We start from the raw sequence: 27,873 nt of genomic DNA, 5'->3' as shown, positions 1-27,873 counted from the left end.
TACCTGGAGGCTGGTACCTGAGCAAATCTGGTTTCAGAGGACACTCTGCCCACCCACTCTGTGGCCACCTGACCTCTAGGACAGAGGCTCTGAATTGTGCTTCAGATCTAGAGAAGTTTCTGCCCACAGGAGCCCTGGGCCCCCTGGGTGCACCCAGCCCCTCTCATCCTGGCGAGACCCCATCAGAACCTGGGGTGGTCAGGTCAGCGAGAACACCTGAGTGTTCATGCTATAAATCAGAGGAAAGTTGAGAGCATTCTCAGATGGGGAATGTGTCTGCGCTTCTCAAATTTGTCCCCCCAGTACTGGGGCCTAAAATGGGGCCAGCTGCCCACTGCACGGGGGAGTGAGAGGGTTCCTCTGCCAGTCAGAGCTCAGCCTTCTGCCTGTAACAGCTGTAGGGACTGCAGGGCCAGCCCTGCAGTACAGGAACCCTCAGACCATGGGAGCTTGGGGTGTGTTGACCCCTGGTGCCCACAGCCCAGGACCTCCCCATCTCTGCCTAAGCCAACCAGGACTTGGGGACCCATTTAAGAGGCCAGCTCTCAGGCCTTCTGTGGCCAGCCTGCAGCTTCTCTTCTCCTCCCCCTGGTGGGGCCAGCAGGTTGGTAACAGGATTCTGCAGGAGGCTGGTGGTCACACACTTGCAGCTGTCCTCCTTCTTGGTGATCACACTGACCATGTGGCAGGCACAGATGAAGCCCACAGGCTGAAAGACACGGGGAGGTACCTCAGACTGAAGCTCTGGGAGATGCATTCACATCTTCATGGGACATGGACCTCAGCACATCCTAACCATGTGGCCACTGCCTGCTGGCCTCCTCATCTGTAACTCCAAACAAGCAGGGTGATCTGCCAGCCTCCTCAGCTCTGGAGTTCAGACGGCGTCCACTCCCCAGTGGAGCTTGCACATGCATCCCTGTGGGCAAGGGCTGAGAGGGGCGAGGGCAGTCAGTGAATGAGTGAGTCAGGAAGATGATCAAGCCCCTGCTTGAACGAGGGGTAAGATGCAGAGAGATGCTCTGGGAGGCACATGGCCACAGCCAGGATGTCCCCTGAGCTGACACCCCATTACAGCCAGGCCATCCTCCCTGGGGCCTCTCACTGTAAGCAGACAATGACTGGATTTCTTCCTCTGGGAAACCACAGTAGAGAAGCTTCAAGTCAGCCAAGTTCACAGTCTGCACAACAACACAGGGGAGACAGACTGAGGACTTGGTGCAACAGGCAATTCTGGGCAGAGTGGGTGGGGCAGGCTGCTGCCCTCCAGGTGGTGAGGGCTTGGAGGGACACAAGTTCATCAGCTGGGCTCCTCAAAGGATGCTCAGACTTCAGGGCAAAGAGGGCAGACCTGTGTTCAATCCCCACACACCCCCGGGCACCAGGGCCACTGCAGGAGACAGGGCTCCAGCTAAGATGGGACAAGGCCAGCACCACCCAAGCCTGGGCAATGGTAAGCAGGGGGTGGGGAGGGGATGAGTTCCCCCACACCTGGTGTATATCTGTCTTGCTGGGGCCTTGACTGATCAGGGGAACAAGCAGAAAGGAGGTTTCAGAGAGGGTGGTGGGGTCTGTCTATGGGACAATCACAACGGGGGTGGGTGGGGGAGGGACATGAAGGCGGCCAGCAGTACAGCTTTAGGAGCAAGGGCCACAGGAAGGAGAGGCTGCCTTCTATCATCAGTGGTGAGACCTCAGGGGGTAGCTTAATCTTTGCGTCTTATCTCTTCACGCAATACAGCCCAACAGCTTCCCTCGATGCCCCATGTGCCTCGAAGGAGGAGCTGGAGCTCGAAGGGCTCAGAAGCCCATCCTCCCAGACGGCAGGCCAGGGGCGTCTGCTGTGTCTATCTGCTTGCCATCGAAAGGCAAACCTAGCTGCCATTCCCAACAGCCTTGCCCGAGAGCTGGCCAAGGTGCTGAAAACCTAATCACCGCAGCCCTGCTCCTCCTCGGCGGGCAGGCAGGGCGCTGGGGGAGGCCACCCTGTCTTCCACATGTCTGCCCTCCCAATGCCCCTCCTGTCCTGCCTCGGGATCCTGCCCAGCTCCTCCATGGGGCTCTTGGACCTGCCATCCTCGCCCCCCAGCACCAGCCGACTGTGCAGTCGGGTCTGTGTCTCCTGGATCCTCAAGAGCAAACAGCAGAGCACTGACTGGTATTTAGAGACTGGCATTTCACTGAAGACCTTCTGTATAGCACAGGGAACTCTACTCAACATTGTGTAATAACCTACTCAGGAAAAAAATCTGAAAAAGAAAGGACATACCTATGTGTATAACTGAACCATCTTGTTGTACACCATAAACCAATGCAACATTGTACATCAACTATGTGTATGCGTGCTAACTCACTTCAGCCATGTCTGACCCTTTGTGACACTATGGACTGTAACTCACCAGCCTCCTCTGTCCATGGGATTCTCCAAGCTATACATCAACAAAAAACTAAATTTTAAAAAGGAGGCTTCCCTGGTGATTCAGTGGTAAAGAATTCACCTGCCAATGCGGGAGACATGAGCTTGACCCCTGGTCTGGGAAGATCCCCCTCAGGGAGGGGCAGCTCTGTGTCCTTGGGGCAGCATCCAGGTGTCCCAAAGGTTGATTCCCTGCAGGTCCTGGGAGAGCAACAGGAGAGGGAGCACTGGATGCTCACAAGGCACCCAAACTGTCCTGTTTTCTCTGCCAGGGAAGGCCCTAGACTTGGAATTCAGTTTCCAATGTCAGCTGCTGGTGCAGAGCATCCATGTTGTAAACCCAGCATCCACCCACTCTGGTCTTGACCCACTATGTGAACCAGGGAGTCAGGAGCCTTCAAGTCTGACCAGCGACCTCTGAAGGCCACATCTGTCCTGCCTCAAGCCCTGGAGTCAGCCCAGGTTGCCTGGCACTGGCTCAGCCTGCTCCCGGCCCTTCCCATCAAATCACTTCCCTGGGGCTGCGGACAAAATACTCCATACTCAATTACCTTTGATTTTCAGATACACAGTAAAACTGTTTTTATTATAAGTATGCCCCAAACATAACATGGAATACGCTTACACTAAAACTTGCTGTTTATCTAAAATTCAACTTTAACTGGGCATTATGTATTTTTATTTGGAGAATCCACACTACTACTCTCAACACTGCAGGGGGAGAAAGCAGCCAGTGTTCAGGCCAGGTTGGGGTTCCCCTGCTACCCCTGGCTCCAGGACCCACCGTCGGGCACGGAAACAGAGTCTCTGACTTGGAGGAGCCCATTGGGAATCTCTCAGGGCTCCTCACCTGTCATGCTGCCTATGGGGCAGGGAAAGGGCTGCAGAAGCCTTCATCTCAATGCCCCTCGTGGAGGGTTCCATACGCCTGCCTGGCCCCGCAGCATCCTCAGAAGCTTCAGGTTCTGTTTCCTCGGCCCATCCTCATGCCAACCCTGGGGTCAGAGTTGGTCCTGAGCCCACTTCACAGAGCGGGTGGCCCAGGCCACAGAGGAGGGGGTGGTGGTGTGGTTCCTTAACCTCTCAGCAGGGATGGGGTGAGGAGGGGCTTCCTGCCCTGGCAGAGGCCACGGTGCACCCCCCACCACCTTCCCTCCCCCATGCTCACTGTCAGCAGGGTCTGCAGGGCGCTGTGCAGGGCCTCTGTGTGGCCATGCTCCAGGATGGCTGTCTGTCCAGAGGACCCAGGCCAGCCGCTGGTTCCTCGTGCATACAGGCCAGGCCATGCTCACACCACCAGGACCGCTGCCAGGAGAGGTTGAGGTCAGGAGGTCACTGGACTCCTGAGGAAAGGAGGTGGGACCGATCGGGTGAGTGCCAGGGACACTACCAGCCTGCCCCCCCAACAGCAGTGCAGATGGGCTCCCTGAGCAGGGCAAGGGGTTTGCTGTTGGGGACAGGGGCACCAAGGCCCTCCCAGCCTTTCCCTGCAGGGAAGGCCTTACTGTGCTTGCCATGGACCCCAGCTCACATCCTCTCCTGCAGGAAGACCTCGCTGCCCAGGACACACTCTTGCTGTGCCCTGGGCCCCTCCTTCGCATTTCTGGCCAATGTTGCCATTTCAGGTATGTTGGAACTAACATCTGCCCCCCACTGCTGTCCAGGTGTGGTCCCACGAAGCAGGGGCCATCTGCCCCACTGCCTACCATGCTGCCCACCCCATTCCTGGCTCTTAAGACTCCCCTCTGAGCTTTGGGCAAGGATGAAACACAGCACTTCATGTGACATGCTCCAATGAGCTGCATAGGCAGGATTCGCTCACATGGATACTCCCAGCAGAACACAGCCTAGATGAGTTGTCCCCCAGCCCATAGAGGGATCAGGGGCTTTATCAGTACTTGAAGGAGCAGTTGAGAGGGTGGGCAGGAGGACGGCATCCTGTCTGTCTGACCACCCGGGTGGTGTTCCCACCTGCATCCCTCTGCAAAGGCTAGTCTCTCTGCTCCTGCTCCCCAGCCTTGACTCGCCTTCCAGGTGCTGCCCAGGCTCCCAGGCCCCCTCCTCCAGAAAGCCTTCCCTGGTGCACCTCCTCCCAGCTGGAGACCACCTGCCCACCAATACCCACAACCCCTCATCCATCCATCAGATCACTGATCTTTCTCCAAACCTTTACTGAGTCGCTGCTGTGGGCTAGGACTGCTCAGGGTGCAGGGGACACAACCATAAACAGACCTAGCCGCTGCCTCCACGAGGGAAATGGGCAATAAACAAGCAAACATGCCCAGTGCCCCTGGGACAGGCCAAGACCCCTCCATTTGCACGAGTTTCCTACAACTTCACTCACCTTTGAGAGGGCCCCACGTCCAAGTAGATGCAGATAATCAAAATATTCCAGGCCATCCAGGTGGCTGCCCACACTGCCTACTACTGAGACAGGGGAGGACAGGTGTGGGGTGAGCCCAGCTCTTCGGGGCGGGAGCTTGATTTTGCACCATGCCCTTGGAGAACGAAGCCTCTGCAGGGTGGGGGGGCTCTGCTTCCCGAGTCTGAAGACCAGGGTGCTCCATTTGGAGGAGGGCCTCCTCCAGCCCACCAGGGACAGGTCCCACACTGTGCTGATGGGGTGACAGGGCTCCTGCTCCCCTGGGGGTAGGGGGTGCACCCAGGAGATGGGAATAGCTGGTTGGGGGAGCCAGCATGGAGCACAGTTTCTGAGCTCAGTGTCCTGGCCCAGGGGTGCCTGTGGCCCGTCCCACATAGACCAATAATTAGCGAGAGCATGTGTGGCCTCAACTCCAGAGCACCCCCAAAATCCACCCCAAAGATCACCACCTAGAGCTGCCTGCAGGGGGAGGGCTGCCCGTTGGCACCCAGTTTTACTGAGACCCAGCCCTGGCCCGCTGTGCCATACTGCTCAGCCTGGTCTGTGCCGCGGCGCTGAGCTGAGTACCTGCCACAAGGACTGTGGTCACGAAGCCTGGGAGCCCACACCTGGGCCTTCACAGCCGTGTTTGCTGCACATCCTGGCCCAGACCAACAATTCTGATCTACACTGAAGGAAAATGCTGCTCTGCTTGCAGCAAAATCTCCCACACATCCTTTGAGCTTCTTCCGCAACAGGGAGGTGGGGGGAGGTGGGTACGGGAAGGTGGCAGGGCAGGGGAAGCGGTGCTGGAACATTCTGGGTTTCAATCCTGCCCTGGTGTCCTGCAGCTCAGCTTCCCAGAAGCTTTCCTGAAGCCACAATTTCCATGTCAGAACTCAGAAGTTCAAGCTTCTGGCAGGTTTGTGCCTATGGGTCTGTGCGGCTGAAATCCTGGCCTTTCCAGGTTTTCTAGTGGCTTCTAGGACAATACTGTCACTGACGTCCCCCATGCTGGTCATCCCAGCCCACTTGCCTGCAGGAGAAGGGCTGGAGCAGAGCCGACTCACCACCACAATGTAGCAAGGCCAGCACTGGATGGTGCCGAAGAGCCCCAGGATAACCACGATGATGTGGGCGAAGGTGGCCAAGATAGGTGCCCACTGGTAGCCCAGGAAGTCGAACACCTGCAGCTCCAGGGCAGTAACCTAGGAGCAGGGCGGGTGCCTGAGGGGCAGTAAACCCCTGGGGGCCCTGGACCCCCCTCCTGCCTGATCACCACTATCCAGCGCCCACTGTGGTCTCAGCTCTTCAACAAAAATCTCCTGATGAGTCAAATGCACCCACAAGCATCACCACTGGGGTGTTTCTCTTGAGCAAGTCCCCAGCCTCAGTTTCCTTACCTGTATAATGAGAACACAGGGGCTGCTCTAAGGCAGGAGGCTGTCAGGCCAAACAGTGAACACGGGGCAGAAATGTCAAGTTCAGGTGGGACATTGTGCTCCTTGGGCCCCCAGATCAGCACCCTCTCTGTTTGCAGGGTTCTCTCACAGCTTGGGGGTGTTCTACCCTTCCAGGGTGCTCCCACACCCCAGCACTGTGGGCACCAGCCTTGCAGGCTTGGCCAATGGAGGACCAACACTAAGGAATCAGAGGCACCTAAGAAACCTGCCCTTTTATATGCAAGGGAGATGGACCAGCTCCAAGGCTGGTCATGACTTCAGAAAGCATTCCCTCATTCATTCATCCATTCATTCACTCATCTTGTCTGTAGGCAGAGTTCATCGCCAGGAGAAAGTACGACTGAATCCACTGTACCCCGCAATTTCCCCACATGCCCACTGTGAACCCAGCACTCACTGCCAACAGGAGGGCTACAGAGGCAAGTGCACCATCCCCACCCAGAGCAAGTGGGGCAGGGGCTGCCGGCTGGAGCCCTGGCATGGGGTGGACTCTAAAGGGTGGAGGAGAGAGGGGAGCCCTTCCCAGCAGGCAGCCTCGGGTGTTAGAGGGAGAAGCCAGTCCTCTCACAGCCGGGATGGACTAGACCTGGACGGGTTGAGGCAAGAGCAGCAGAGCTGGGACAGAGGCGAGTGAGGAGGACAGGGTGGCGAGGGGCGATCTCCCTCACACATGGCCCCAACACTAATGGATGGAGCCCAGCCAGGTAGGCCTGTGTGGATTGGCTCTGTGGTCACCAGGCCTGCTGGCCACAGAAGCCCCTACTGCAGCCAGGATGCTCGGCCCTCCCCCAACACTCCCACTCCTCTTCACTGCTCTCAGCCTGTGTCCTGGAGCCCTCATGGAACCCCAGCCAGCCCCCAGGACACAGCTGCTATGGGTGCATCCTGGGCACTGGCTGGAGTGGTGACAGCTATTTCCAAGGGGTCTCAGAGAGGGGTATTCCAAGTGTGTCCGGAGGGAGGCTGGGTTCTGCCCTAGGAGACAGCTAGAGTGGGGAGCAGGGAGGTGGGAACAGGCCACAAGCAGGGGATCACAACAGGCAGTTTCCAGGGGGAAGGCGTCTCTCAGCAGAGTGGCCGGGCAGGACCCCCATGGATAGGCTCCAGAATGTTCTTCCCCTGCAGGAGGAAGCAGGCAGTAGGGCACAAAGTGGAGAACTTGTCAGCGAACTGGGCCACTTTCAGGGTACATTTCAGGGTCTGATTGAGCAGATGTTAAGCCTTCTCCTCAGTCTGCTGGGTGCTGTCCAGGAAAGCCTGTTCCCTGCAGGGTGGGCACAGCAGCTGCAAGAACACCCATGCCCTTAAGACAAAGTCTGAGCCCCTCATATAGGTGGGGCAGCCTGGCCCTGCCATCCAGCCCCACCCTCACTTCACTGCTGCGTCCTGAGTCCCTGCACCTCTCAACTCCTAGAGCCATGGTCCTGTCTCACCGCCCCGTTCTCCCAGCATGTGCACCAGGCTGACCTGGGCAGCAAGAGGGTCTGTCTGTCCATCTGTCTGCAGATACTGCCTGGAGCTAGGCCACCGCTGGGCCCTGAATGAGCCTCATTGGCGCCATTAGGGCTCAGCTGACCCTGGTATGGACCCCAGTACCCAGAGGAGCCCCGCACATAGCAGCTCCTCAGTTACACAGATTAGGGGAAAAGAGAGATGAGTGTCTAAGGGCAGAGGTCCTGCCTCCCTGACCCAGCCTGACTGGGCAGCTGTGGGCTGCCCCCCAAGCTGGGGGACTTGAACCCCAAGCTGACAGCCTCCAAGGAGGATGGCCACATAGACTCTCTGCCACAGATGAGGGCAGGGAGGGGTGGGTGGAAGGACTGCCATGAAGAGGCAAATATCAGAGGTGGTGAAAAAGGAGCAGGGAGATGGGGGGGGTGGAAGCAAGAACACCCTACACTGGTGGGAAGTTCCTTGGGGCAGGAAAAAGAAACACTCACCCACATGCACACAAGAGCACACACAAGCACACATATGCACACATGAGCACACATGTGCGTGCATGAGCACATATGTGCACGCACAAACACACACAAGCACACCTGAGCACACACAAGCACACATGAGCACACACAAGCATGCACACAGCCCTCAGGGCAGAGCTGGCCAACAGCACCTGTTCCAGACACAGAATGAGCCCCAGTCTGAGCACAGGCCTCCCCTTGGTGTCCAGAAGCCCTGACCAATGGGCAGAACAGCCGCCCTGCCTGAGCTCCTCCAGGTACCATGCACAGAGCGGGGAGGCGAAGTGAGAATGCCCCAAATGCCCTCTCCATCCCTCCCCCAACCTAGCCAGCTGTGCAGCCCTGCTGAGGGCTCTCTAAGTCTGAGGGGTGGTCCCCAGGGTCTGCTCACCAAAGAGAGACCCCACAGCTGGCAGGGTGGCCAGCACAGGTGGGGCTGGTGGGGCTGTCATTTTGTTTCCAAGCCAAGGTACTGGAAGGCTCTGCATTCCGCAGTGCCCCAGCAGCCCGCTCGCCTGTCCCAAACCCCTCCCTGGGCCTTGGCTCCTACAAAGCCTGGGGCACAGCCTGGGAAAAGGCTCCGGGGTGTTCCTCAGGCTCAGAGCCCACAAAGGTCACGCTATTCTCCAGGGAGAAGGTTCTGAAATGCTCAGGCCTTTGTCCTGAAGTTGGGTAACAAGAAAACTCTCATGCTTGTCAGAGAGAGAAAAGAAAGCCAAGGACTCAGTCCACGGTTTCCCCCTCTGCTCCCCCTTCTGACACACACAGTGACCCGAGCGGTGGACCATGTCAAACCTCTTCCTACTCCGCTGCCCCCTCCACCCAGCAGAGCAGGGACAGAGGCATGCTGGGACAAAGGGCCTTCTGCAGCTGTCTACTGCTCCTAGCTGGGGCCACTGGCCAAGTGGGGAGGCAGCTCTGTCCTGGCACTAGGACTTGCCTGGCTGAGACTAAAGAGTCTGCAAGAAGCCCCATCCAGGGAAACCCTGTTCCCCTCAAGCCTAGACAGCCTTCCCCCACTTCCCACCCAGCTGCAGCCACATCTCCAGAGGCCTGTGGGGTGCCCATCTGTGCACCATCCACCGAAAGATAATGAGTGCCGTGGTTGTTCTAAGGCCTGAGGTGGCTCCCTGCTGCTGGCGGAACAGTCCCTGGGCCTCACACCTTCTGTAGGCCTGAGCTCTCACCTGGCCTTATGTGTCCAGAAAAATCTCTGCAGATGGCCCACCTACTTCCTCGATACCAATAGCCCCAGCCCCGCGATTCCACAGCACTAAGCCTGCCCCAGAGGAAGCTCCAGGAATCCCTTCCTGCCCCCAGGCGGACCTGTGTATCTCAGCCTCCTGCCAGCCCTGCCCTCAGGCAAAGGACCAAACCCCCCCATCTCTGCACTGTGATGGGTCTTCCCATCTCTGCACAGTGGGGAGGACTTCCTACTCACAGCCTCTTTGAAGCAAGCCCCTTCCTCCTCCACAGCCCTCCAGCTCCAGAGAAAGCACCCTGCAAGCTGAGCTAGGAGCGCACCCAGAGACCTCGACAATGCAGCATTTCCCTTTTAAGACCAGAGACCCGGAGGCCCACCTTTATCTCCTCCCCAGCCCAGTGGTCTCCACCTTCCTTTAGGCCCTTCTTCCTGGGCAGCAGGAGCTCTTGGAAGCCCCAAGGGCAGACCTAAAGGAGGAGAAACTTGGAAAGAGGACTGCCCAAGTCCTCTGACAAAGCTTGGAATTCAAAGAGCTTGGCTAATCCCAGACACAAAAGACACGGAAGTGCAGGCCTGCAAGGGAGCTCCAACCCTCTTCTCCACTCCCCGAATCTTCAGGTCAGGACAAAGGGCAGGGGCGCCCTCCTCCAGCTTGGGAGCGCCAAGGGCAGGCAGAGCGGGGCTCAAACACCCCCTCCACAGACAGGCCAACACACTGATAGATACTCCCAAACTCACCTGAACCCTGGCCCCCAGGGGCTGTCAGATCTCAGAAGAGGGACTCCGCATCTCACTCATTGCCTAGTGTTGGCTTCACATACACACACACACACCCTTGCATATGCTCCTTGTGCGCACACTCGGGGCCACACACATCTTTGGACACCCGTGGACACCGCGCGCAGCGGTGCCCCTTCCCAGCTCAGGACTCGGAGATCTCGGGCCGGGCGCTCCGGCCTGGAGGCTTTTGTTCCTCTCCAGCCACTTTCAACAGCTCCCCAGCACCTGTGCGGCCGCTTAGGACCCCTCTCCGCACCTCGCGGCCGCCCCGCACCGCGCCCCCAGCCCGGCCCCGGAGCGCCGGGTCGCACGGAGGGGCCTTCGGGGTCGCGCACTGGGCGCTGGCTTCCCACTCCCCGCCCTCGGGCGGCGGGGAACTGAGGCAACAGAAGCGCGTGGGCCCTGCCCAGTCGGGAGCCCGCAGAGAGACTGCTGCGGACCCAGTGGGCAGGGCTGAGAGCCGGGGGCGGCGTCCGGATCCCCTGTGCGCCGGGATTGCCGGGCCCGAGGACCGGTCGCCACTCACCAGCTGGAAAGTACAGAGGAAGATGAGAGCGCAGCGGCCAGAGCAGCGGCCCACGGTACCGGCCCTACACCGGTGCACCGGGGACCCCTGACGCGCCGGACTTCCGACCCTCTGTCCGCCGCCCCCGCCCTGCAGCCCCTCACATTCCCACCTCAGCCCCGCCCACGGGCCCTCCCCCGGCCCCTCCCTCCAATCCCCGACCGCTCCCCGCAGTCGTGACCTCCGCAGGCCAGGTCCTACCCCGAAGCCCCTACCTGCCCTCTGTTCAGCTCCGCCGGGCAGCCAGGGTCCCCCAGCCCAGCCGCGTCTCTCCGAATAACAGCTGTGCCAAGTCTGTCTCCCTAACTCGGACTCTGGGGGTTTCTCGCCAGCTAGGGACGGGGCGTGGGATCCCCTTCTTAAAGGGCGATGGCGCGGCTTCTCGGGCGGCCTGGAGTTGGAGGAGCCCTGCGGTGGCTCCGGGACAGACCTGGCACTGCTGCCAACCCACCCCACAGTGTCCAGGATATCCCGCCCCCACCACCCCACACCTCCTGAGCTTGCCCCCAGGCCCTCGCGGGACCCAACCAACCAGCCTCCTTCCTAATGGGGCCCCAGGCACACTCAATCGCTGAGGCTTCCTGGACCAGGTCAAGTGCTCAGAAGTCCCCCTCCTGGGGGTGAGGGCCTAGGAGGAAGAGGAGGGGGTGGCCAGCCTATTGGAGTTCACCTTCCCAGGCACCGTGGGGGGCCTGCAGGCCAGGCCAGGATCAGGCTGGAGGGGGAGGGAGACCCTGGGTTGCAGGCAGGTTCCTGTGCTAACTAGAGGGAGGACTAGAGGAGGACCCCCAGGTCACAGGTGTGGAGGTGGGACTGAGCAAGGGGGAAGGCAGATGGTGGGAGGGAGGCAGTTAAGGTGGGGGCCAGAGGTGTGGGCACAGCTGGGTTGGGACTTCTCCCTGGTCATAGGGAGCCTCTGGGTTCTCTATCAGTGTGAGCCATGGTCAAGTGTGCCTCGTGCTGGGAGGGGGCATGAGGCCCTGGTTAGACCCCAGGGAGGAGCAGGACCCGAACAGAGTGGCCGTATGGGTGGGAGAGGGAAGGGCCACACTAGGTGAGGGGCAGCTCAGCATGTGGCACTTCAGTCCACCTGAAACCCATCTTCCCTCCCGCCTTCAGGCTGAGTTCCTGCCTCTCGGGACAGACAAGTTGCCCTTCAGCCTACACTGGTTTCCTCCTTCCTTCCAGCAGCAGTTCCCCTCCCCATCCCTCTTACCCTGCCCCAAAGAGAAGAGTAGGCGGACAGAGCCCCACCCAGGCATCTCCAGTGGACAGAGCCCCACCCAGGCATCTCCAGTGGACAGAGCCCCACCCAGGCATCTCCAGGGTTGTGCCAAGCTGGCTGGGCTCAGGCTGAGCCCCGGGGACACAGAAGGGAGCCACGAAATCCCCACCTCAACTTTGGCCACAGGGGGAGCTCACCTGACCCCCAGGCAACATGGTGGGCTGTAAAGCAGGTGTAGACTGCTTGCTCCCCACCCCTCAGACTTCTGTTGAGCCCTTGCAGTCCTGGGAACTGCCTCCCTCTGGGGCTCCAGGGTTGAAGCTTGGGTCTTAGATGCCGCAGGTCAGCACATTCCATCCCTTTGGTCTGTTGTTGGTTCAGAAGTGGACATGTGACCCAAGCGACTGAATCTTGGGCTTTTGACTGGGATGTGAACCACAAAGCTTACAGCATTAGGAGCTGCATATTGGGGGCCTTCAGATGAAAATGGAACAGCAGAGCAAACACACAGAGAGAAACCTGGTTCTTAGTGATGCCGTTGAGCTGCTGGATCAAACCTTATCCAAAAGCCAGATTACCACTGGGCTTTTCACCACATGAGCCAATAGCATCCTTTTGTTGTTTAAGCCATGTGGGGTTGGGTTTTCTGTATCTAACTAGAATTTGGACAGATTCTTGACTAAGATGGGCATGGGAGGGGCTAAGGCAGGGGGTAGGTGGGTCTTCCTGTCATAGCCCTGGGATCTGAGCCCTCAGGTCTGCAATCTGAGAAGCTGGCCCTGTCTCAACACATTCTTGGCTATGACTCCTTAACCTGAGTAACCAAGTGTCCTCTGGCACAACTGCAAGTTCCTGGGTGTTTTAGGATGAAGACAACTCAGGTTCAGAAGCAGCTGTCCTCTGCAGTGATGCATGGTCTCGAGAATCAGCAGGGCCAAATTCCGACTTCCTTCCACCTCCTGTATCCCAGGGCACAGTTCCTCCCTGTGCATCTTTCAGAGCCAGTGGCAGGGGTCAGATAGGCCAGGTCGACCAGACCTTTCTTCACGTGGGGCCAAGTCCATTCATGCAGCAGGCCAGAGGCCAGGAGTGTGACAGCCCCAGTCTGAGCCAGCCCCATGCTTGTCTCTCAGATGAAGGAGGGAGCCACTTCAGGGAGGCACTGGCTGTGAAAAGTGGTCAATGGAGGATAGAAACAGGCAGAGCACAGAAACCAGGCTGGTGTCCACTGGCCAGTGAGCATGTGCCCAGCTCCACCATCATTATGAAAATGGAAATCAAAGCAGCAGTGACAACACGTATGTTCACAGTGTGGCAAAGATGAGCTGCCGATGACACTCAGCCAGGAGGTGTCGTACTTAAGAAACGGGTGCACCGGCATCAGGGTATTTGGTACAATGGCTCTGTGAACAACCTGGTCGAATCCACCAGAGCTGACCCAGCACTCACACAGTAAGAGTCGACACCACGTGGGCATTGCACAGGCCCATACCCGAGGGGGCCTATGGTGACTTTGTAGGTGGACTGTGGGCTTGGGCTGGCCCTTGCCTCGCGGAGCCATTTACTCTGAGGTTTTCATTTTGCTGCTCTTGTATTCCCTTCAATTTATTCACATCGAGAACTTCAGGAGCCCTGGGGAGGAAACCACTAAGATGATCATGTTATTCTGACTGGAAGTGGTTCTGAAAGAAAAACAAATTACCTACGTGTTTTAGATGGGGCAGTAAAACACCTTCAGTTTGTAGTTCCATGTTCTGCATCATTCACCAAGTCATACCCGGATTTATCCTCTGTCACTTGGTCATTGTGCCAGCCTTGAGATGGCAGAGAGAGAGGCAGGGGCGCCACAGCTGCTGCAATGTGGCAGGCTTCCCTGTCCTTGAAGGGCCCTCCCTCTGCTCTTGGCTCTGGGGAAGACCGCGGCCCCAGGCCCCCCAGTGGTGGAGTGGGGATTGACTTTTAGCTTTGTGGTTGGAAAACTGAACATCTAGCCTCTGCCTGGTGTTTACTCTTTGTTGTTGTTGTTGCTCAGTTGTGTCCGACTGAGTCGTGTCCTTGTTGCGACCCCATGGACTGCGGCATGCCAGGCTTCCCTGTCCTTCACTATCTCTTAGAGTTTGCTCAAACTCATGTCCATTGAGTCAGTGATGCCATCCAACCATCTCATTCTCTGTTGCCTGCTTCTCCTCCTGCCCTCAATCTTTCCCAGCATCAGGATCTTTTACACTCAGTCGGGTCTTCAAGTCAGGTGGCCAAAGGATTGGAGCTTCAGCATCAGTCCAATGAATATTCAGGGCTGATTCCCTTAGAATTGGCTGGTTTGATCTCCTGGCTGCCCAAGGGACTCTCCAACACCCAATCCGAAAGTATCAATTCTTCTGCTGTGCCTTTTCCAGGACCACTTTCCCTTTTCCTCTCCTACTTTTCAACATCCTTCATACCTCCTCCTCCAGGAAGCTCATGTAAGGAATCCAGCACAGGGCTCTTGCTCTCTGAAGCCTGGGGTCTTGTGCTGAAATCTACACTGCCTCACATTGCCCCTGTGTAGACTCTGTGGGTGCCCTGTCCACGTCACCTCAGCTCTCTTGTTTCTCCGCATGCCAGCAGTTTCTCCCTGTGAGACCTGCTGGCTCCATCCTGAGGGCTTCCCCTGCCTGCAGGACATGCTTATGCTAAGCTGGGCACAGGGTGGGCTGGACTGGCCAGGAAGCCAAGGTAAACCTCCAGGGCAACTTTCAACCAGCAGTGGAGGGAATTACAAATGAGATATAATTCAGAGTACCTGCAGACGTGGAGCCCTCACACTGCTGCTGGGTCATGAGATGGTGCCCCCATTTTGGAAGACTGATTCACAATTTCTTATGAAATTCAATACACACCTCCCCCATCACCCAACAATGTTCAGTTCAGTTCAGTGCAGTCGCTCAGTCATGTCCGACTCTTTGTGACCCCATGAATTGCAGCACGCCAGGCCTCCCTGTCCATCACAAACTCCTGGAGTCTACTCAAACTCATGCCCATCGAGTCAGTGATGCCATCCAGCCATCTCATCCTCTGTCATCCCCTTCTCCTCCTGCCCCCAATCCCTCCCAGCATCAGGGTCTTTTCCAATGAGTCAACTCTTCGCATGAGGTGGCCAACAACTTTACGTCTAGGTAATTGTGCAAACGAAATGTTAAGATACATCCACCAAAAGGCTTGTGTGTGAATTTCAGGGCAGCTTTATCCACAATAGTCAAAACGCAGAAATGACTCCATTGTCCAATATGTGACTGGATCAATGAGATATGTTCATTGAATGCAATAGTATTCAGCAATAAAAGGAATGAAGAGCTGAAATATTAAGTGAAAGAAACCATTTAAAAGAGTACTTATTGAATGATTCTGCTTATGTAAAGTTCTAGGACAGGCAAACTAAGAAACAGGGATAAAAATAAGAACAGTAGTTGCCTGTAAAGGAAATGTTCTATGGTGGAGGTTACACTGGGGTGTGCATTTCTCAAAACCTATTGAGTGTAAATCACTGAATGTAAATTTTACCTCAGTAAAAATGTTCATACTGTGCTTAGTCACTCGGTCTTATCAGACTCTGTGAGTCTGTAGCCTGGCAGGCTCCTCTGTCTATTGGGATTCTCCAGGCAAGAATACTGGAGTGGGTTGCCATGCCCTATTCCAGGGGATCTTCCCAACCCAGGGATGGAACCCAGGTCTCTTGCACTGCAGGCAGATTCTTTACCATCTGAGCCACCAGGGAAGCTGAAGAATACTGGAGTGGGTAGCCTGTCCCTTCTCCAGGGGATCTTCCTGACCCAGGTATTGAAACGGGGTCTCCTGCATTGCAGGCAGATTGTTTACCAGCTGAGTTACCAGGCAACTGGTTCGCTCCAAAAGTTACACAGATCAATGGAGTGTGTGGATACACAGAAAAGCACAAAGCAAAAACCAAACCAAACATCACTTGCAGTTACACTCCCCAGAGAGAGATCACCAGTCTGGACAGTTCTCTTCCTACAGTCATAGTTCCCATACTTGGGACCCTACTATTCACACTGCTTTGCAGCCTGCTAGCAACATCTCCAGCTGCTCTCCACATCCACCCCCACCCTTCTCTACCTCAGATTACACCTGTGGGCTTGGCCAGTGGGAGGCAAAATCCGGAGACCAGAGGGCAAGAGACCAGAGAAGCCGATATTCACTTCTGTATCTTTTCCTTGGGCTGGCCATGCCCACAACCAGAGATGACAGCGCCTCTGGGGCCGCGGCGTCGAGGACAACACTGTCCTTCCAGAGTCGGAACCTCTCCCATCCCCTTGGAGCCTGTTGACGTCACAGCTCTTCTGCTCCAGCACTGGGTTCCCGCAGAATTCCTGCGTTGCCCTAAACCTGCTCACACCCTCCTAATCAGCCCCCTTGTTAAGTAAACGCCCATGAATCATCCTAATTTGAGCAGGCCATCTTTATCCCCTCCGAATCCTGACGGGGCAGCGCCAGTGAGCGTGACTGTCGGTCCCCAGGACACCGCGATCCCCGCTCGACTAACAGCTCTGGCACAGCAGCCCGGAGGAGGACGCGTCCCTATAGCGACGGAGGAGGGTCGCGCTTCCGGCCCAGCTGGCAGGGCGGAAGTCCCGCCCCCGCCGGCCTGCCCCCGGCTTCCCGTGAGACCCTGCGAAGCGCTACGTAGCCGGAAGCGGGTGGCGACCGGGTGGGCGGCCGGCGCGCGTCCTCTGTGCTTTTCGCGGCGCGGCAGACCCTGGCCCGACCCCCGCCGGGACCCCCGCCCTGACCCCAGCCCGACCCGGCGCAAAGGATCTAGCGCCCTGCCCGGTAAGCGCACGACCGAGACCTAGATGTCCTGGTTCCCCCTGGGGCTGGTCCACAGCCCCTCCCGGCGGCCGCCCCCGCCAGACCCCCACCCCCCCTTGAGGCAGCCATCCACAGGATTTGGAAGCGCCCACCTCGCCCTCCCCCAGTCCTTCCGGGGCTGGTCCACGGCCCCCCTTCACGCCCCCCCCTCCCCCACGCAGCACCCCTCCTCCGGCCGTCCCCGCCCAGACCCCCACGCACCCTGCAGGGCTCCCCAGATCCCCAGCCTTCTTTCCTCTGACTGTCACGGGCCCTTGTTCATCTGCACCCCTTCCGTAGGGCGAGCCGGCCCTGCCCGGTCCCCTCCTTCGGACCCAAGACCTGGTCCGGACTCAGGGTCCCGTCAGGCCTCTTTCTGAGTTCTGAAGGGTCTTCCACTCCTCAGAGGGAAGGATCCTCGTCTCGGTGTTGAAGAGGCCGGTCTCATCGGGAGCGGCAGCCACCCCTTGGCGGTGGGTGACCGTGTTGTGGGAGGGAGAGGAAACCGAGAGAGGACTTTGGAATCCTCCCTCAGTTTATGTACGTCTAGTAGAAGAACTGTGTTTCTCATCTGCCCTGTTAAACAGCTTCTTGCCTGCCACAGATGTGAGAGCTAACTGTGCTCATTTGGCGCAGGCTTAAGGGTCCAGCCACCATGGGTTTCTTTGCCAAATGGGGCTGTCATAATGGTCAAGGGGATAACTAGTGTTGAAGTTGGCCTTGGCATCCCTTCCCCACCCAGCAGAAGTGCACAAGTAACAGTGCTTTAGGGTGAGAAACGGTTGTCCTTCCGTGTAGGTGCTTTGAGTGCTTAGGTGGTTTCAGAGAAAGATGAGCATGATTTGTCCCTGTCGCTGGTGACAGCCCCAAGCAGTGTGCTTAAGTCATCCCTTTTAATCTCAAGTGTTGAAGAAGTTCCCACTCAGGGAACTGTGTTCTAGGGTCTGACAAGTGGCTTCTCTCATGAGCTGAGAAAGTGTCTTGGTTTACCGTTTACTGAAACCACGTCCTCTTGCAGAGAGCTGTGTGTTACCATCTTGATTTCAAGTATTAAAGCAGGAGTTCTTGGATTCTTTTTCAAGATAAACTATGGTTTTGAAAGAAGGTATTTGTTTTTCATGTATAAAAGTTAGTATTTCACAGAATTAAAGGGTCTTCACATGCAAAAAAGTTGCTCTTAAGTCCATTCCATGTCATTCACTTTCCTGTGAATTCACTTCTCACATCATTTACTTTCTTGTCACTCACTTTCATGTGAATTCACTTCTCACATCATTCACTTTCATATGAGTTCACTTTTACGTGTTTCTCCCCACTGTCATTCTGCCAGTCCTCACTCTGCCTCCTTTTACACAATTACAAATTCAGGGCAGCCTCACCCTAGTTCTGACTTCTGTTTGCTTGTGTCCTATTGGCCAGAGCAGGGGCCCTGGGCAGGCACAGTTCTATGGAAAAAGCTCCCAGGGGCCACCCATTTCTGCCTTCCTGCTGTGGGTACAGCATGAGGACAGGGTCCCCCCTCGATGGGTCGGGCCAGGTGCCAGGGGCCTTGGAAGTTTGTGGGTTCAGGTGTCTGCCTTTGATACCTTCAGGAGCAGCACAGAGACATACAGAGCAGAAAGGTCTCTCGGGCAAACCCTTAGTTTGTTTCCCTGGATTGCAGAAATTTAACTTCACCTAGCTTAAAAGTGGGCCTGTGAGTGTTTGGCATTCTAGATTCAGGAAGCGTGGTTGTGGGAACAAGCCGGCTCCCCTTGAGAAGTAACTGAAGGTAACAGGCAGATGCGGACCAAGATACTCCTGGGTTTTCATGCTGTTGCATTGACAGGGACGCTGGTGGGAACAGGCCCCTCTCAGACAGTGGGCGCAGGGTTGGAGGTTGCAAACACCGCTAGCAACCCAGGCATGTGGCTCTGTCTCTGACAGTGGCCTGTGTGTCCTCAACGGGACATGTCCTGCCAGGGAAGCTGGAGGGACAGTGGGCACACTCTGGTCCCAGGACCCCAGCCAGGTTAGGGTTAGTTTACATCCAGCACCATGCTGGGCACCCTTTCCCTCCCTGGCTTGATTCTTACTGTATCAACTTTCCTGGTCATGAATTAAACAGTCCACCGTTGAACTTGAACTTGGCCGAAGCTAGGAGATCTATGAAGAAATGAATGGCTTTTCTCTTCAACCCAGGCTGTGTGGCTGCTGTTTCCCACAGCGTCCCCATGAGGCATTGTGGTAGATCTGCAGGTCCATAGGCCCCTGTCCATGCCCTGCTGTGGCCATGCTCTCTGTCACCTCTGTCCTTCAGGTGGCCCCTGGGAGGCCAGCCTTGTCCCATGTCAGTCAGGACCACCGCTTCTGTCCCAGGCCTGAAGCCTCCCTTCGCTGGCTTGAGGTGGGTGGGGCGTTGCTGGGACTGAAAATGTGGGGCTCCCTGACTTCAGGTACCATCAGCCTGAGTCCAGTATATTGCCCTGAAGGCAGGAAAAGAGATTTAGCAGCCAGTTCTGAGCACATTTTATAAAGCCCAGCCCTTTGCTAGGAGCTTCACCAGAAACTGACGTTCCATAAATTACACAGTCTTGATGCAACGTGGTAAGTGGCCTCTAGTAACTGCATGTTGCTCCTCATGATCACTTTATTGGCCTGGCAGCATCCACACTGCTTTGGGCTTTTCCTTGCACTTGGAGAGCAGGTTCCTGCAGTGAGGGGCCCCTGCGCTGCCTGCAGTGAGTTGTCCTGTTCCCTAACAGCTTCCGAGCAGCTTCTTGGGGTTCCTTGAGGTTTATATCTTGTAGTCTGTTTGCACTGGCAGTTGATTTTCTTATGAAAATCTTGTTTTTCTCAGCACCATGGCCAGCCCAAGAACCAGGAAAGTTCTTAAGGAAGTTCGGGCGCAAGATGAAAACAATGTAAGCATCTGTGTTTCCGCGACACCCAGCTCAGGTTTCAGGAACCTCTCCGGGTGCTGTGTGGTCTCAGAGCCCTCTCTCCCTGTTACCATTCGCCTCATAACCAGCCTCCCTGTTCTTGCTCTTGGGGCCACCATTGGGTCTTGGGGGTCCCTGGGTCCTGCCTCAGCCCCTGGACACCCTTCGCAGGTGTGTTTCGAGTGCGGCGCCTTCAACCCACAGTGGGTGAGCGTGACCTATGGCATCTGGATCTGCCTGGAGTGCTCGGGGAAGCACCGTGGGCTTGGGGTTCACCTCAGGTCAGTGCGCGGGGGTGGGGAGGAGCGGGCCCCCATGTAGGTTGGCCCCTTTCAGCCCCGGGCTCTGACTCGGGGGGCGGCATCGGTGACCAGGCCAGCCCTCTGCTGTGCAGCTTCGTCCGCTCCGTCACGATGGACAAGTGGAAGGACGTGGAGCTGGAGAAGATGAAGGCGGGCGGGAACGCTCGGTTCCGGGAGTTTCTGGAGTCTCAAGAGGACTATGACCCCTGCTGGTCGCTGCAGGAGAAGTACAACAGCAGGGCTGCTGCCCTCTTCAGGGACCGGGTGAGGCAGGCCGCCCGCCACGTGGAGGCTGCTCCGGCCACAGGCACGGAGGTCCCCTGTGGTTCTGACCATGGAGGCCACATGCCGTCCACATGGAGACAGCATGCATGGCCTTGGCTCTTCCCACCTGGGGGACTTGGGGGGCCTGTGGTTTACTGGGCTGAGGATGGGCTTTCCTCCCAGCCTCCAGGAAAGCACTGTGTCTAGACACCTCTGTGCGTGTGGCTAAAACTCCCCTGAGAACTGCAGTGCCTGCCGGGGGAGGCCCATCATTTGGGGTGTAAAAAGGGGACCTCAGAGACCAAGAGCTTACCTGTTTGGCATCCACACCCAGCAGAGCCCCCAGCCCGTGGCGTTAAGCCGGAGGGGCTGTGTGGGGGGCAGGGAGTGCACTGTGGTCAGGAGCATTCAGGCCACCTTGACGGGCCCCTGCTCTCTGACCCAGGTTCCCTTGGCAGGTGGCCGCTCTGGCCGAAGGCAAAGAATGGTCTCTGGAGTCATCGCCCGCCCAGAGCTGGACTCCGCCTCAGCCCAGGACGCTGCTGTCCTCTGCCCACCGGTAGCTACTTGTCCAGCCTTCTGGCCAGCTCCGTGCTGGGTTCAGCCCAGCCCCTTCCTCTTCCCCCTTCAGTAGTGAGATTCTGGTCAGAAGGGCTCCAGACCGCGGCCCAATGCTTGCTGTGGCCTTGATCCCCCTGGTTTCCCTGCAGCCCCCCCTGCAGGCTCAGGCCAGCATGGATCCACTGTGGCCCCCGTCCCCCCAGTGCAGCGCCTCCCCTGCTTCTCATTAGCTTCAGCCGCTGAGCCTAAGCTTGAGCTGCCTTCTGCTCAGCTTAGTTTTCAGAGAAGCCAGGTGTGAGCAGGTGGGCGTGACTGCACTTCCCAGAGACTCCTGCGGGCATGTACCCACTCTCTGTTGGCCTCTTACTTTTGACCCACCATTGCAGAGCCTCTGGCCAGCTGCAGAACTCCACTGCCTCTGGGGACAAGGCTTTCGAGGACTGGCTGAATGATGACCTTGGCTCCTATCAAGGGTAGGGTTTCAGGTGGGCTCAGGGGAGGCTGGGGGCAGGGGCCACTGTGAGAGTGGCTGAGGCTGCTGCCCATGTGTGTGGTGGGTGCAGGATTAGCAGGCCCTGTGGGGTCCTGAGTAGCAGCTTCAGGAGGGTGCTTGAGTGAGAGAAAACCAGTGAGAGAAAGGCTGTGATTCTTTCCTGGAACCTGCCTGACCTGTGAACGAGCGTGTCCCACTTCTGGCAGTGACCCGGTATCTGGGTCTGGGTGCCTCTGCACCCTGTGGCTGTCAGGAGCAGGAGGCCTGTTGCCTGTGTCCCCCAGGGCCCAGGAGAACCGTTATGTGGGGTTTGGGAACACGGTGCCGCCTCCAAAGAGGGAAGACGACTTCCTCAACAGCGCCATGTCGTCCCTCTATTCGGTGAGGATGCCATCCCAGCCCCCCGGCCCCGATGCCCCAGGGCCTCCTGGAGACCAGCCATCCTAGGATTGCACTGGCCCCATTCCCCTTTCCTACACTGACTTCGCACCTTAAAGCTGGGCTTACAGGGTTTAATCCCACTTGTGTTTTGTCTTTCATTTACTTTGGCTACAACATATAACACACATGCCCCAGGTTTAGCAAGGCATGTTTTCCCTGGAGACCTCGGGCTCTGAGTGCAGCCTGCCTGGCTGCCCCTCCTGGCAGGGCTGCCCTATTGCATGGGTTCTGGGCTGAGTCTGCTCCAGGGGAGAAGGGGCCATCAGCCTGGCCTGTTTTTCAGAGGCGCTTCCCAGGATGTGAAGTTTGTGTCCCTGTGTCCCTTCCATCCTACCCCCAGAAGCTGAGCGTCTTTGTCAGGTCCTTGTGAGGGTGCCTCCACATCTCTCCGGGAAGCACAGACCCAGTAGGGATTTAATCCAATGACTGGCTTCTCTTACGGAGGCTCAGGGGAAATGACCTCGGACTCAGAAAGGAGAATGGGTTTCATGACCCCTGCGGCCTGGTGGGAAGGCCTGTCTCCAGGGAGTGGACCTGGGCTGCTTCTGGGGCCCCTGGCTGTGTCTTTCCCACGGAGCATGGGTGCGAAGAATGCCCTCCTGTGTCTGCGTGTGGAGCTGCCACATGGCTTGTGTGTGGCTTCCTTGCAGGGCTGGAGCAGCTTTGCTACCGGAGCCAGCAGGTTCGCTTCAGCGGCCAAGGAGGGCGTAAGTACCCATCCCGCGACACCACAGGCCGGGCAGCCAGGGGTCCTGACAGGGCTCCAGCCACAAGTTCATCTGCCCCACAGGGGTTTCTGTGAGCGGCCCCTCTGCCAGGGACCCTGAGAGCACCCAGGGTGCTGGGGAGAGAAGTATGACCAGCTGTGCTCAAGCGAACAGCAGAGCCCGCTGGACGCGGCCCCACCCTGCCTCGGGGCCCCGTGTCCAGAGCACGAAAGTCGGCGTCGGGCCTGCTCCCTTGCCCTGGGTGCCCCTACCCTACCCTGATGGTCTAGCTCCTGGGGGAGCAGGTGTGGAGGGCAGCCTTGCGGGGCCTGAGAGCCACTGTGGGGTGAGTGCCAGTCCTTGTGGCCGTCAGGAAACGGGCCTGGGCATCCAGGCCCTGCAGATGCGCAGCTCCGGCACCCAGTGTCGGGCGGCTGACCAGAAGACCCTCTTTGTGCTTCCTTTCAGGCGACAAAGTTCGGGTCCCAAGCAAGTCAGAAGGTACTGGAGGAAGCCTTTGCGTTGGCACTGTGGGGGTCTCTAGGCTGGGTGGCCTCCGCGTGCCCTGCGTCAGGGGAAGAGTGTGTTACACCAGCAGTCAGGCACACACGGGCCTGCACGGAATTGTCTCTCAGGCTCCCACGTCTCCGTGTCACTTCAGGCGCCTGTGGGTTTGGGAGGTGGAGGCCACTGTGCCTTTGGCCTTGTGGGGAAGGAGGCCATGTGCCGGGGCTGGGCAGCCACGGGCGGGAGACCCAGCACTCCCTGGGGATGGTTTTATCCCAAGGATACAGCATCCCTTGTCTCTGTTAGTGCCCTCCCTTCTCTGGCCACGTTGGGGCCCAGTGTTTGTCTTGTTTTCAAACCTTGGCTCGCAGTCCTGGCGATCCCCCGTGTGGTGTCTGGCCCTGGGCTTGGTTCAGGACTTGGGGTAATGGCTTTGGGGGCCGGCAGAGGAGCCTCTGAACCATGCAGGCCCCTCCCACCCTGAGGGCTGAGCTCCCCCAGCCCCACTCAGGGACGTCTCTAAGCCCTCCTTTCACTTGACTTCCACCCCGCCTGCTCGTGTCATCCTGGGAGGGTCAGGTGGGAAGAGCTGGGTCTAGAGAGGGTGCGGTGCCCGTGGGACCCTGTCCTGGTTGTTGCAACCATGGCGCCTACCGCCTTGCTCTCTCTCTTCCCCTACCCCTGTCTCCCCACGCTGTCTGGGTAAAGTTCTGGGGTTCCAAGCAGCAGCCAGAGCTGGTAAGGCCCCGTTTGTGCTCATGCATGCCCCCCAGCCTCACCCCCCAACATGTATCCGGCACGCGCCTGCACTGCAGCCAGCATGTTAGGGCTTCCATTTGCTCACACTCAGAGCTGCTCCCCAACTCAGTGGGCTCCCGTTTGAGCATCTGTGTCACAGGCAGGAGGCATGGGATCCAGAGCTCAGGGCTGCCGTAGGGACACCAATGGGCCAGGGTACCCTGAGGTCTACAGGGAAATTTTCATGATGTGATTTAATTATCTTCAGCTGAATAATCTGAAAGAGTCTGGTCCTAGTGGCGAGGGCCCCGCACTGTGGTCGTCTCCCCATTGTCCTGTCTGCCCCTGACCTGAGCCGCTGGCCTGGCCTGGCCTCCCCCCACCCCCAGCTCCATCCCTTCTGTCTGAACTCCCTTGGGGGTCCCTGGAGGGCAGATGGGACTGGGGGTATACCTGTCTGTATGAGGGACGACGGGGGCTCTTCAGGAGCCCATAGGCCAGGGACAGTGCCCAGCCTCCATGACAGCCAGGAGCATCGTGTGCTAGTGGCTAGGCGTTGTCAGCCACCTTCCCTCCATGGGCAGTGTGCCATCCTGAAGTGAACATGCCGCCACAGACACATGACTTCTCTTCATCGTGTCCTTTTAACAGGCGTCGGAGTTGGGCCACAGTCTGAATGAGAGCGTCCTCAAACCTGCCCAGGAGAAGGTAGCATGGGGAGAACTCCCGCTGTTCAGCTGTGTTCAGTTCCCAGGGCCCTCATTCGAGGGGCAGTTGCTCCTGGGGGCTCTGTTTGGGTCCTCAGACTCCCTGGTGTCCCTGGTGCCTGTGGGCCCTCATCCTGGGCTCAGCAAGGCCTGGCCTTGCACCCTGCTCCTGCATGACTGGGCATGCGTCCTGCCACTTGCCCTGGAGGCCCAGACAGGCAAGGGAACATGGGGTGGCCAGGACAGGACAGTGCCAGCCTGTGCGGGAGGTAGGGGGCGACGCAGAGAACACCAGGGGTGGGGGTCCAGTGAGACTGGCCTGGGCTGCAGGGTGGTCGGCCAGCCCTCCCTTTTGCTTTTGGGGAGGGGACAGCGCAAAGACAAAGTCCCTGGAGCCTGTGCTGGTGGGCGGCGGCCTTCATCAGTGCAGGCAGTGGGCGTCTGCTGGGCTGTGACGACGCTATTCCCATCTGCCAGGTGAAGGAGGGGAAGATTTTTGATGATGTGTCCAGTGGGTTCTCTGAGTTGGCGTCCAAGGTAGGGCAGCCCCGCCTGACATGCGGGCTCGGCTGGAAGCGTCTCCATGTTCCAAGGCACCCAGAACCGCGAGTGGGGAGGGCCAGCGCTTCATGCGCATCTCTTCTTGGTCCAAAGGGCCTGTAGGACCAAGGAGGGTCAGGCAGACGCTCCGGTGCCGACCGCCTGAGGAACATGGAAACCCCTGGACGAGCACCGGTCCCAGCCACTAACCTGTTGCTATTTTCTTTCATTCTTTTCTTGCTGCGGCCAACCTTCCTGGTGAGTGTGCTGTGGGTGGCCTGCCTCTCCGCCTAGCGCTATGGGTGGGGGTGCATTCGTCCTGCTTCCCAGCACAGAGCCTCTCCGCAGGCTCTCCTGGCCGTGGCCTCTTAGGCCCACACGGCAGGCATCCCGCTGTCCCCGTTCGATCTTGTCCAGTAAACTGGCCTGAGTTTGGCGGTATCACTGCATTTCTAATCTTCACCCTGGTCTCTGGACACTGCATACTCCCAGCAGAGCCCGGCTGAGCTGCCTTCCGCTCTCTTCCAGGTCCAGGGAGTTGGCAGCCGGGGCTGGCGGGATGTCACTACGTTTTTTTCTGGGAGAGCAGAGGATTCATCAGACAGGTATGCTGTGTCCATTCCTGAAGTGGGCTTCCTTCTGAGATCTCCCCCAGATCTCAGAGGCTGGGCGTCTCCCTCAGGGCCTTGGGTGATAGTCAGAAGCCCCTGGAACCCTGGAGGTGCAGAGAGGCATGTTGGTTCCTCAACCTCTTGCTCTGAAGCCCTGCCTGTACCTTGGAAGCTACTGCTGCCCATGTGGTGGGGGTGGTCTCAGCCTTGCCCTTGTGGGACAGGCTGAGGGAGAGGAAGGGCTGCTGGGCTTTGACCCACCTCCTCAAGGTCTCCAGCACTCAGGGCTCTGCCCAGGCCTTCCTGCTGGGAGCCAGGTGGGCCAGCTTTCTCCTCCTCTGACTCGGATGGGACCCTGGGGCTTTGATGGACGAGCTTATGACCGACCCAGAGCGGCAGCCACTCTGCCAAGGCAGGTGCTGTCAGTCTGCCTGCTCGTGGACCAGCCGCTTCCTCCCGGCACTGTTGGGTGTGTTCAGTGGTGAGGTTGCGGTTGGGCAAGGAATTCTCATCCTGAGCTGGTTCCACGGTGCAAAGAAGGGTCAAGTCTCTGGGTTTTCTTCCCCTTATTTGTTGCAGGAAAGTAGTATTTTACATTTTCCTCTGAAACATCCTCCACGTGGGTGGGACTGAGGGAGGGTGGGCTCTGGTGGCAAGTGGCCTGAGTCCTTCCAGCAGGTTCCATGGCCTCAACTCCGTGGTGGAGCCACACCGAGGCTGGGCGTCCTCTGCCCTCGAGGAGGGCAGAGGCTCCAGGACCCTGAGGGGCGTGGACCGGGACTCTAGGTTGAAGCTCGGACTTAGCTAGGGAGAGGCTGAGGGGAGGCCAGGTGGCTTGGGGCCCCCATGGTGACCTGGTTCTGGGAGCTCAGAGAGCCCTGTCTGTCCCAGACCCCCGGAGGGCCCGAGCTACCAGAACAGCGGTGGAGACAACTCGCAGAACACCCTCGACCAGAGCTTCTGGGAGTCCTTCGGGAGCGCTGACCCTGCCAGGGCCCACCGGTCCCCAAGCAGCGACAGCTGGACATGCGCGGATGCCTCAGCCGACAAGAGGAGCTCGGACAGCTGGGATGTATGGGGTTCGGGCTCTGCGTCTGCGTCCAACAATAGGATCAGCGACAACAGCGACGGCGGGGAGGCCTGGGGGGGTGGTGGGGAGGGCCGGGCCAAGGTCGCCAAGAAGGCCATGCCGCCACCTGCGGTGGACGATGGCTGGGACAACCAGGACTGGTAGGGCCCCGAGGCCAGGTGCAGCGGCTGCTCCGCCTCCTCCCTCTTTCCGTTCCACCCAAGAAATGCCGGACGTGCAAGAAGACAGCCTCAGCCGAGACCCGAGAGCCACGTGCTTGTGGGAGTGGGGGCACGTCTGCGTCCCTGTGCTCGCTTTCCAGGGAACCCGAGCCGGGTGCTGTCGCAGGCAGGGCTCCCTGCTGCTGCGGGGCCAGCACACCCAGCCCCTCCCCAGTGAGCTCGGTAATAAATGCTCTCCCAGTGTTGCACGCGGCCACACGTGCTCGAGGCCTGATTCTCCTTGAAGGGACTTTAACTTTCTGTTGGCTCTCTTTTTTCTTTGCAAAAAATTGCCTGAGGTTTGAGCGCTGCCTCCACCTCCCCTTCCCAATCCTGTCTGCACTAATGCTGACCTGTGGCAGCCCTGTCGGAGCGGCAGCTCTCCCGGCCTCAGTCCAAACCACTGGGCTCCCCAGGGAGCTCTGGGCCCAGGTGATTCTCAGCCCCGTGCTCCTGGCTGGCTTGGCGGCAAGGGCCTGAGCATCCAGCTCCCCTGACTCTGCGGGGTTTTGCTGTCACAACAAAGCACCTGGAGACAGGGTGGTCTGGGCATCGCCCTCAACAGCGAAGGGGAGAAAGGTCCCCAGTGGGTGTCTGCCTGGGAGAGCAGCTTTGTAAGGACAGACTGGCACTGCCCCCTCCTGCCGTGGTTAGACATGGGGCAGCCAGCAGGTGGCCAGATGGGCCTTCGTTTTCCTGAAACCTCCTAACCCTGGGCACCTGGGGCCACTGGAGGTTCTGGACCAGAGCTGTGCCTTCTGGGTGGTTCCGTGTCCTCCTGTCCCGGGGCAGCACTTTGGGGCATGTGTGGTCCCTGGTGGGATGGTCTTAGAGCCTGTTCTCAGCTGAGTCCCAGTTGTGATGACCAGGTGGGCCTCTGCCTCTCTGGACAGCACACCTGTCGGCTGTGCAGCCACCTGCGGCCCCTGGCTGCTGTGTGCTGTCCCACCCAGGCTCTGGCTCCAGG

At 58.3% G+C, this 27,873-nt stretch overlaps 3 protein-coding genes across 9 annotated transcripts in view; 2 read left to right on the top strand and 1 right to left on the bottom strand.

The window, feature by feature from the left end:
- Window positions 1-502: 502 nt before the first annotated feature.
- NKAIN4 (sodium/potassium transporting ATPase interacting 4) lies at window positions 503-13,469 on the bottom strand. The gene is given in 7 exon segments (XM_061125676.1): window positions 503-709; window positions 3,585-3,647; window positions 3,691-3,721; window positions 4,761-4,840; window positions 5,849-5,986; window positions 10,716-10,779; window positions 13,429-13,469. Coding segments are annotated over 7 exon segments (624 nt in total).
- Window positions 13,470-16,651: 3,182 nt separating this feature from the next.
- On the top strand, window positions 16,652-27,123 carry ARFGAP1 (ADP ribosylation factor GTPase activating protein 1). Of its 7 annotated transcripts, none has more exons than XM_061126843.1 (14): window positions 16,652-16,806; window positions 17,843-17,929; window positions 19,664-19,727; window positions 19,917-20,026; window positions 20,140-20,311; window positions 20,770-20,870; window positions 21,259-21,345; window positions 21,650-21,746; window positions 22,457-22,513; window positions 22,982-23,014; window positions 24,410-24,466; window positions 24,943-25,002; window positions 25,534-25,610; window positions 26,508-27,123. In XM_061126843.1, the coding sequence occupies exons 3-14, from the start codon at window positions 19,668-19,670 to the stop codon at window positions 26,848-26,850; spliced, it is 1,254 nt and encodes a 417-aa protein (XP_060982826.1). In that variant the 5' UTR covers window positions 16,652-16,806; window positions 17,843-17,929; window positions 19,664-19,667; the 3' UTR covers window positions 26,851-27,123. The 7 variants fall into 7 exon arrangements, with proteins under 7 accessions (XP_060982826.1, XP_060982827.1, XP_060982828.1 ...); XM_061126844.1 differs by lacking the exon at window positions 17,843-17,929 and adding an exon at window positions 17,231-17,297; XM_061126845.1 differs by lacking the exon at window positions 17,843-17,929 and having other exon boundaries at window positions 25,540-25,610.
- The window catches only part of COL20A1 (collagen type XX alpha 1 chain), a 30,420-nt gene continuing 29,458 nt past the window's right edge, over window positions 26,912-27,873 (top strand). The window contains exon 1 of the mRNA XM_061125675.1: window positions 26,912-27,089. Within this exon, the coding sequence (XP_060981658.1) occupies window positions 26,912-27,089 (178 nt within the window). The remainder of the gene's footprint in view (window positions 27,090-27,873) is intronic.

Source organism: Dama dama, chromosome 23 (assembly GCF_033118175.1).
Source record: "Dama dama isolate Ldn47 chromosome 23, ASM3311817v1, whole genome shotgun sequence".
Classification (NCBI taxonomy): domain Eukaryota; kingdom Metazoa; phylum Chordata; class Mammalia; order Artiodactyla; family Cervidae; genus Dama; species Dama dama.
The sequence above is the reverse complement of the archived record's forward strand: the minus strand, read 5'-3'. Positions and strand labels throughout refer to the sequence as shown.

Coding starts and splice junctions, on each gene's coding strand:
- ARFGAP1 (XM_061126840.1), top strand. CDS start 19,668: ATGGCCAGCCCAAGAACCAGGAAAGTTCTTAAGGAAGTTCGGGCGCAA. Junction 22,514..22,981: donor CTTCAGCGGCCAAGGAGGGC/GTAAGTACCCAT, acceptor GCTTCCTTTCAG/GCGACAAAGTTCGGGTCCCA. Junction 24,467..24,942: donor TCAAACCTGCCCAGGAGAAG/GTAGCATGGGGA, acceptor CCCATCTGCCAG/GTGAAGGAGGGGAAGATTTT.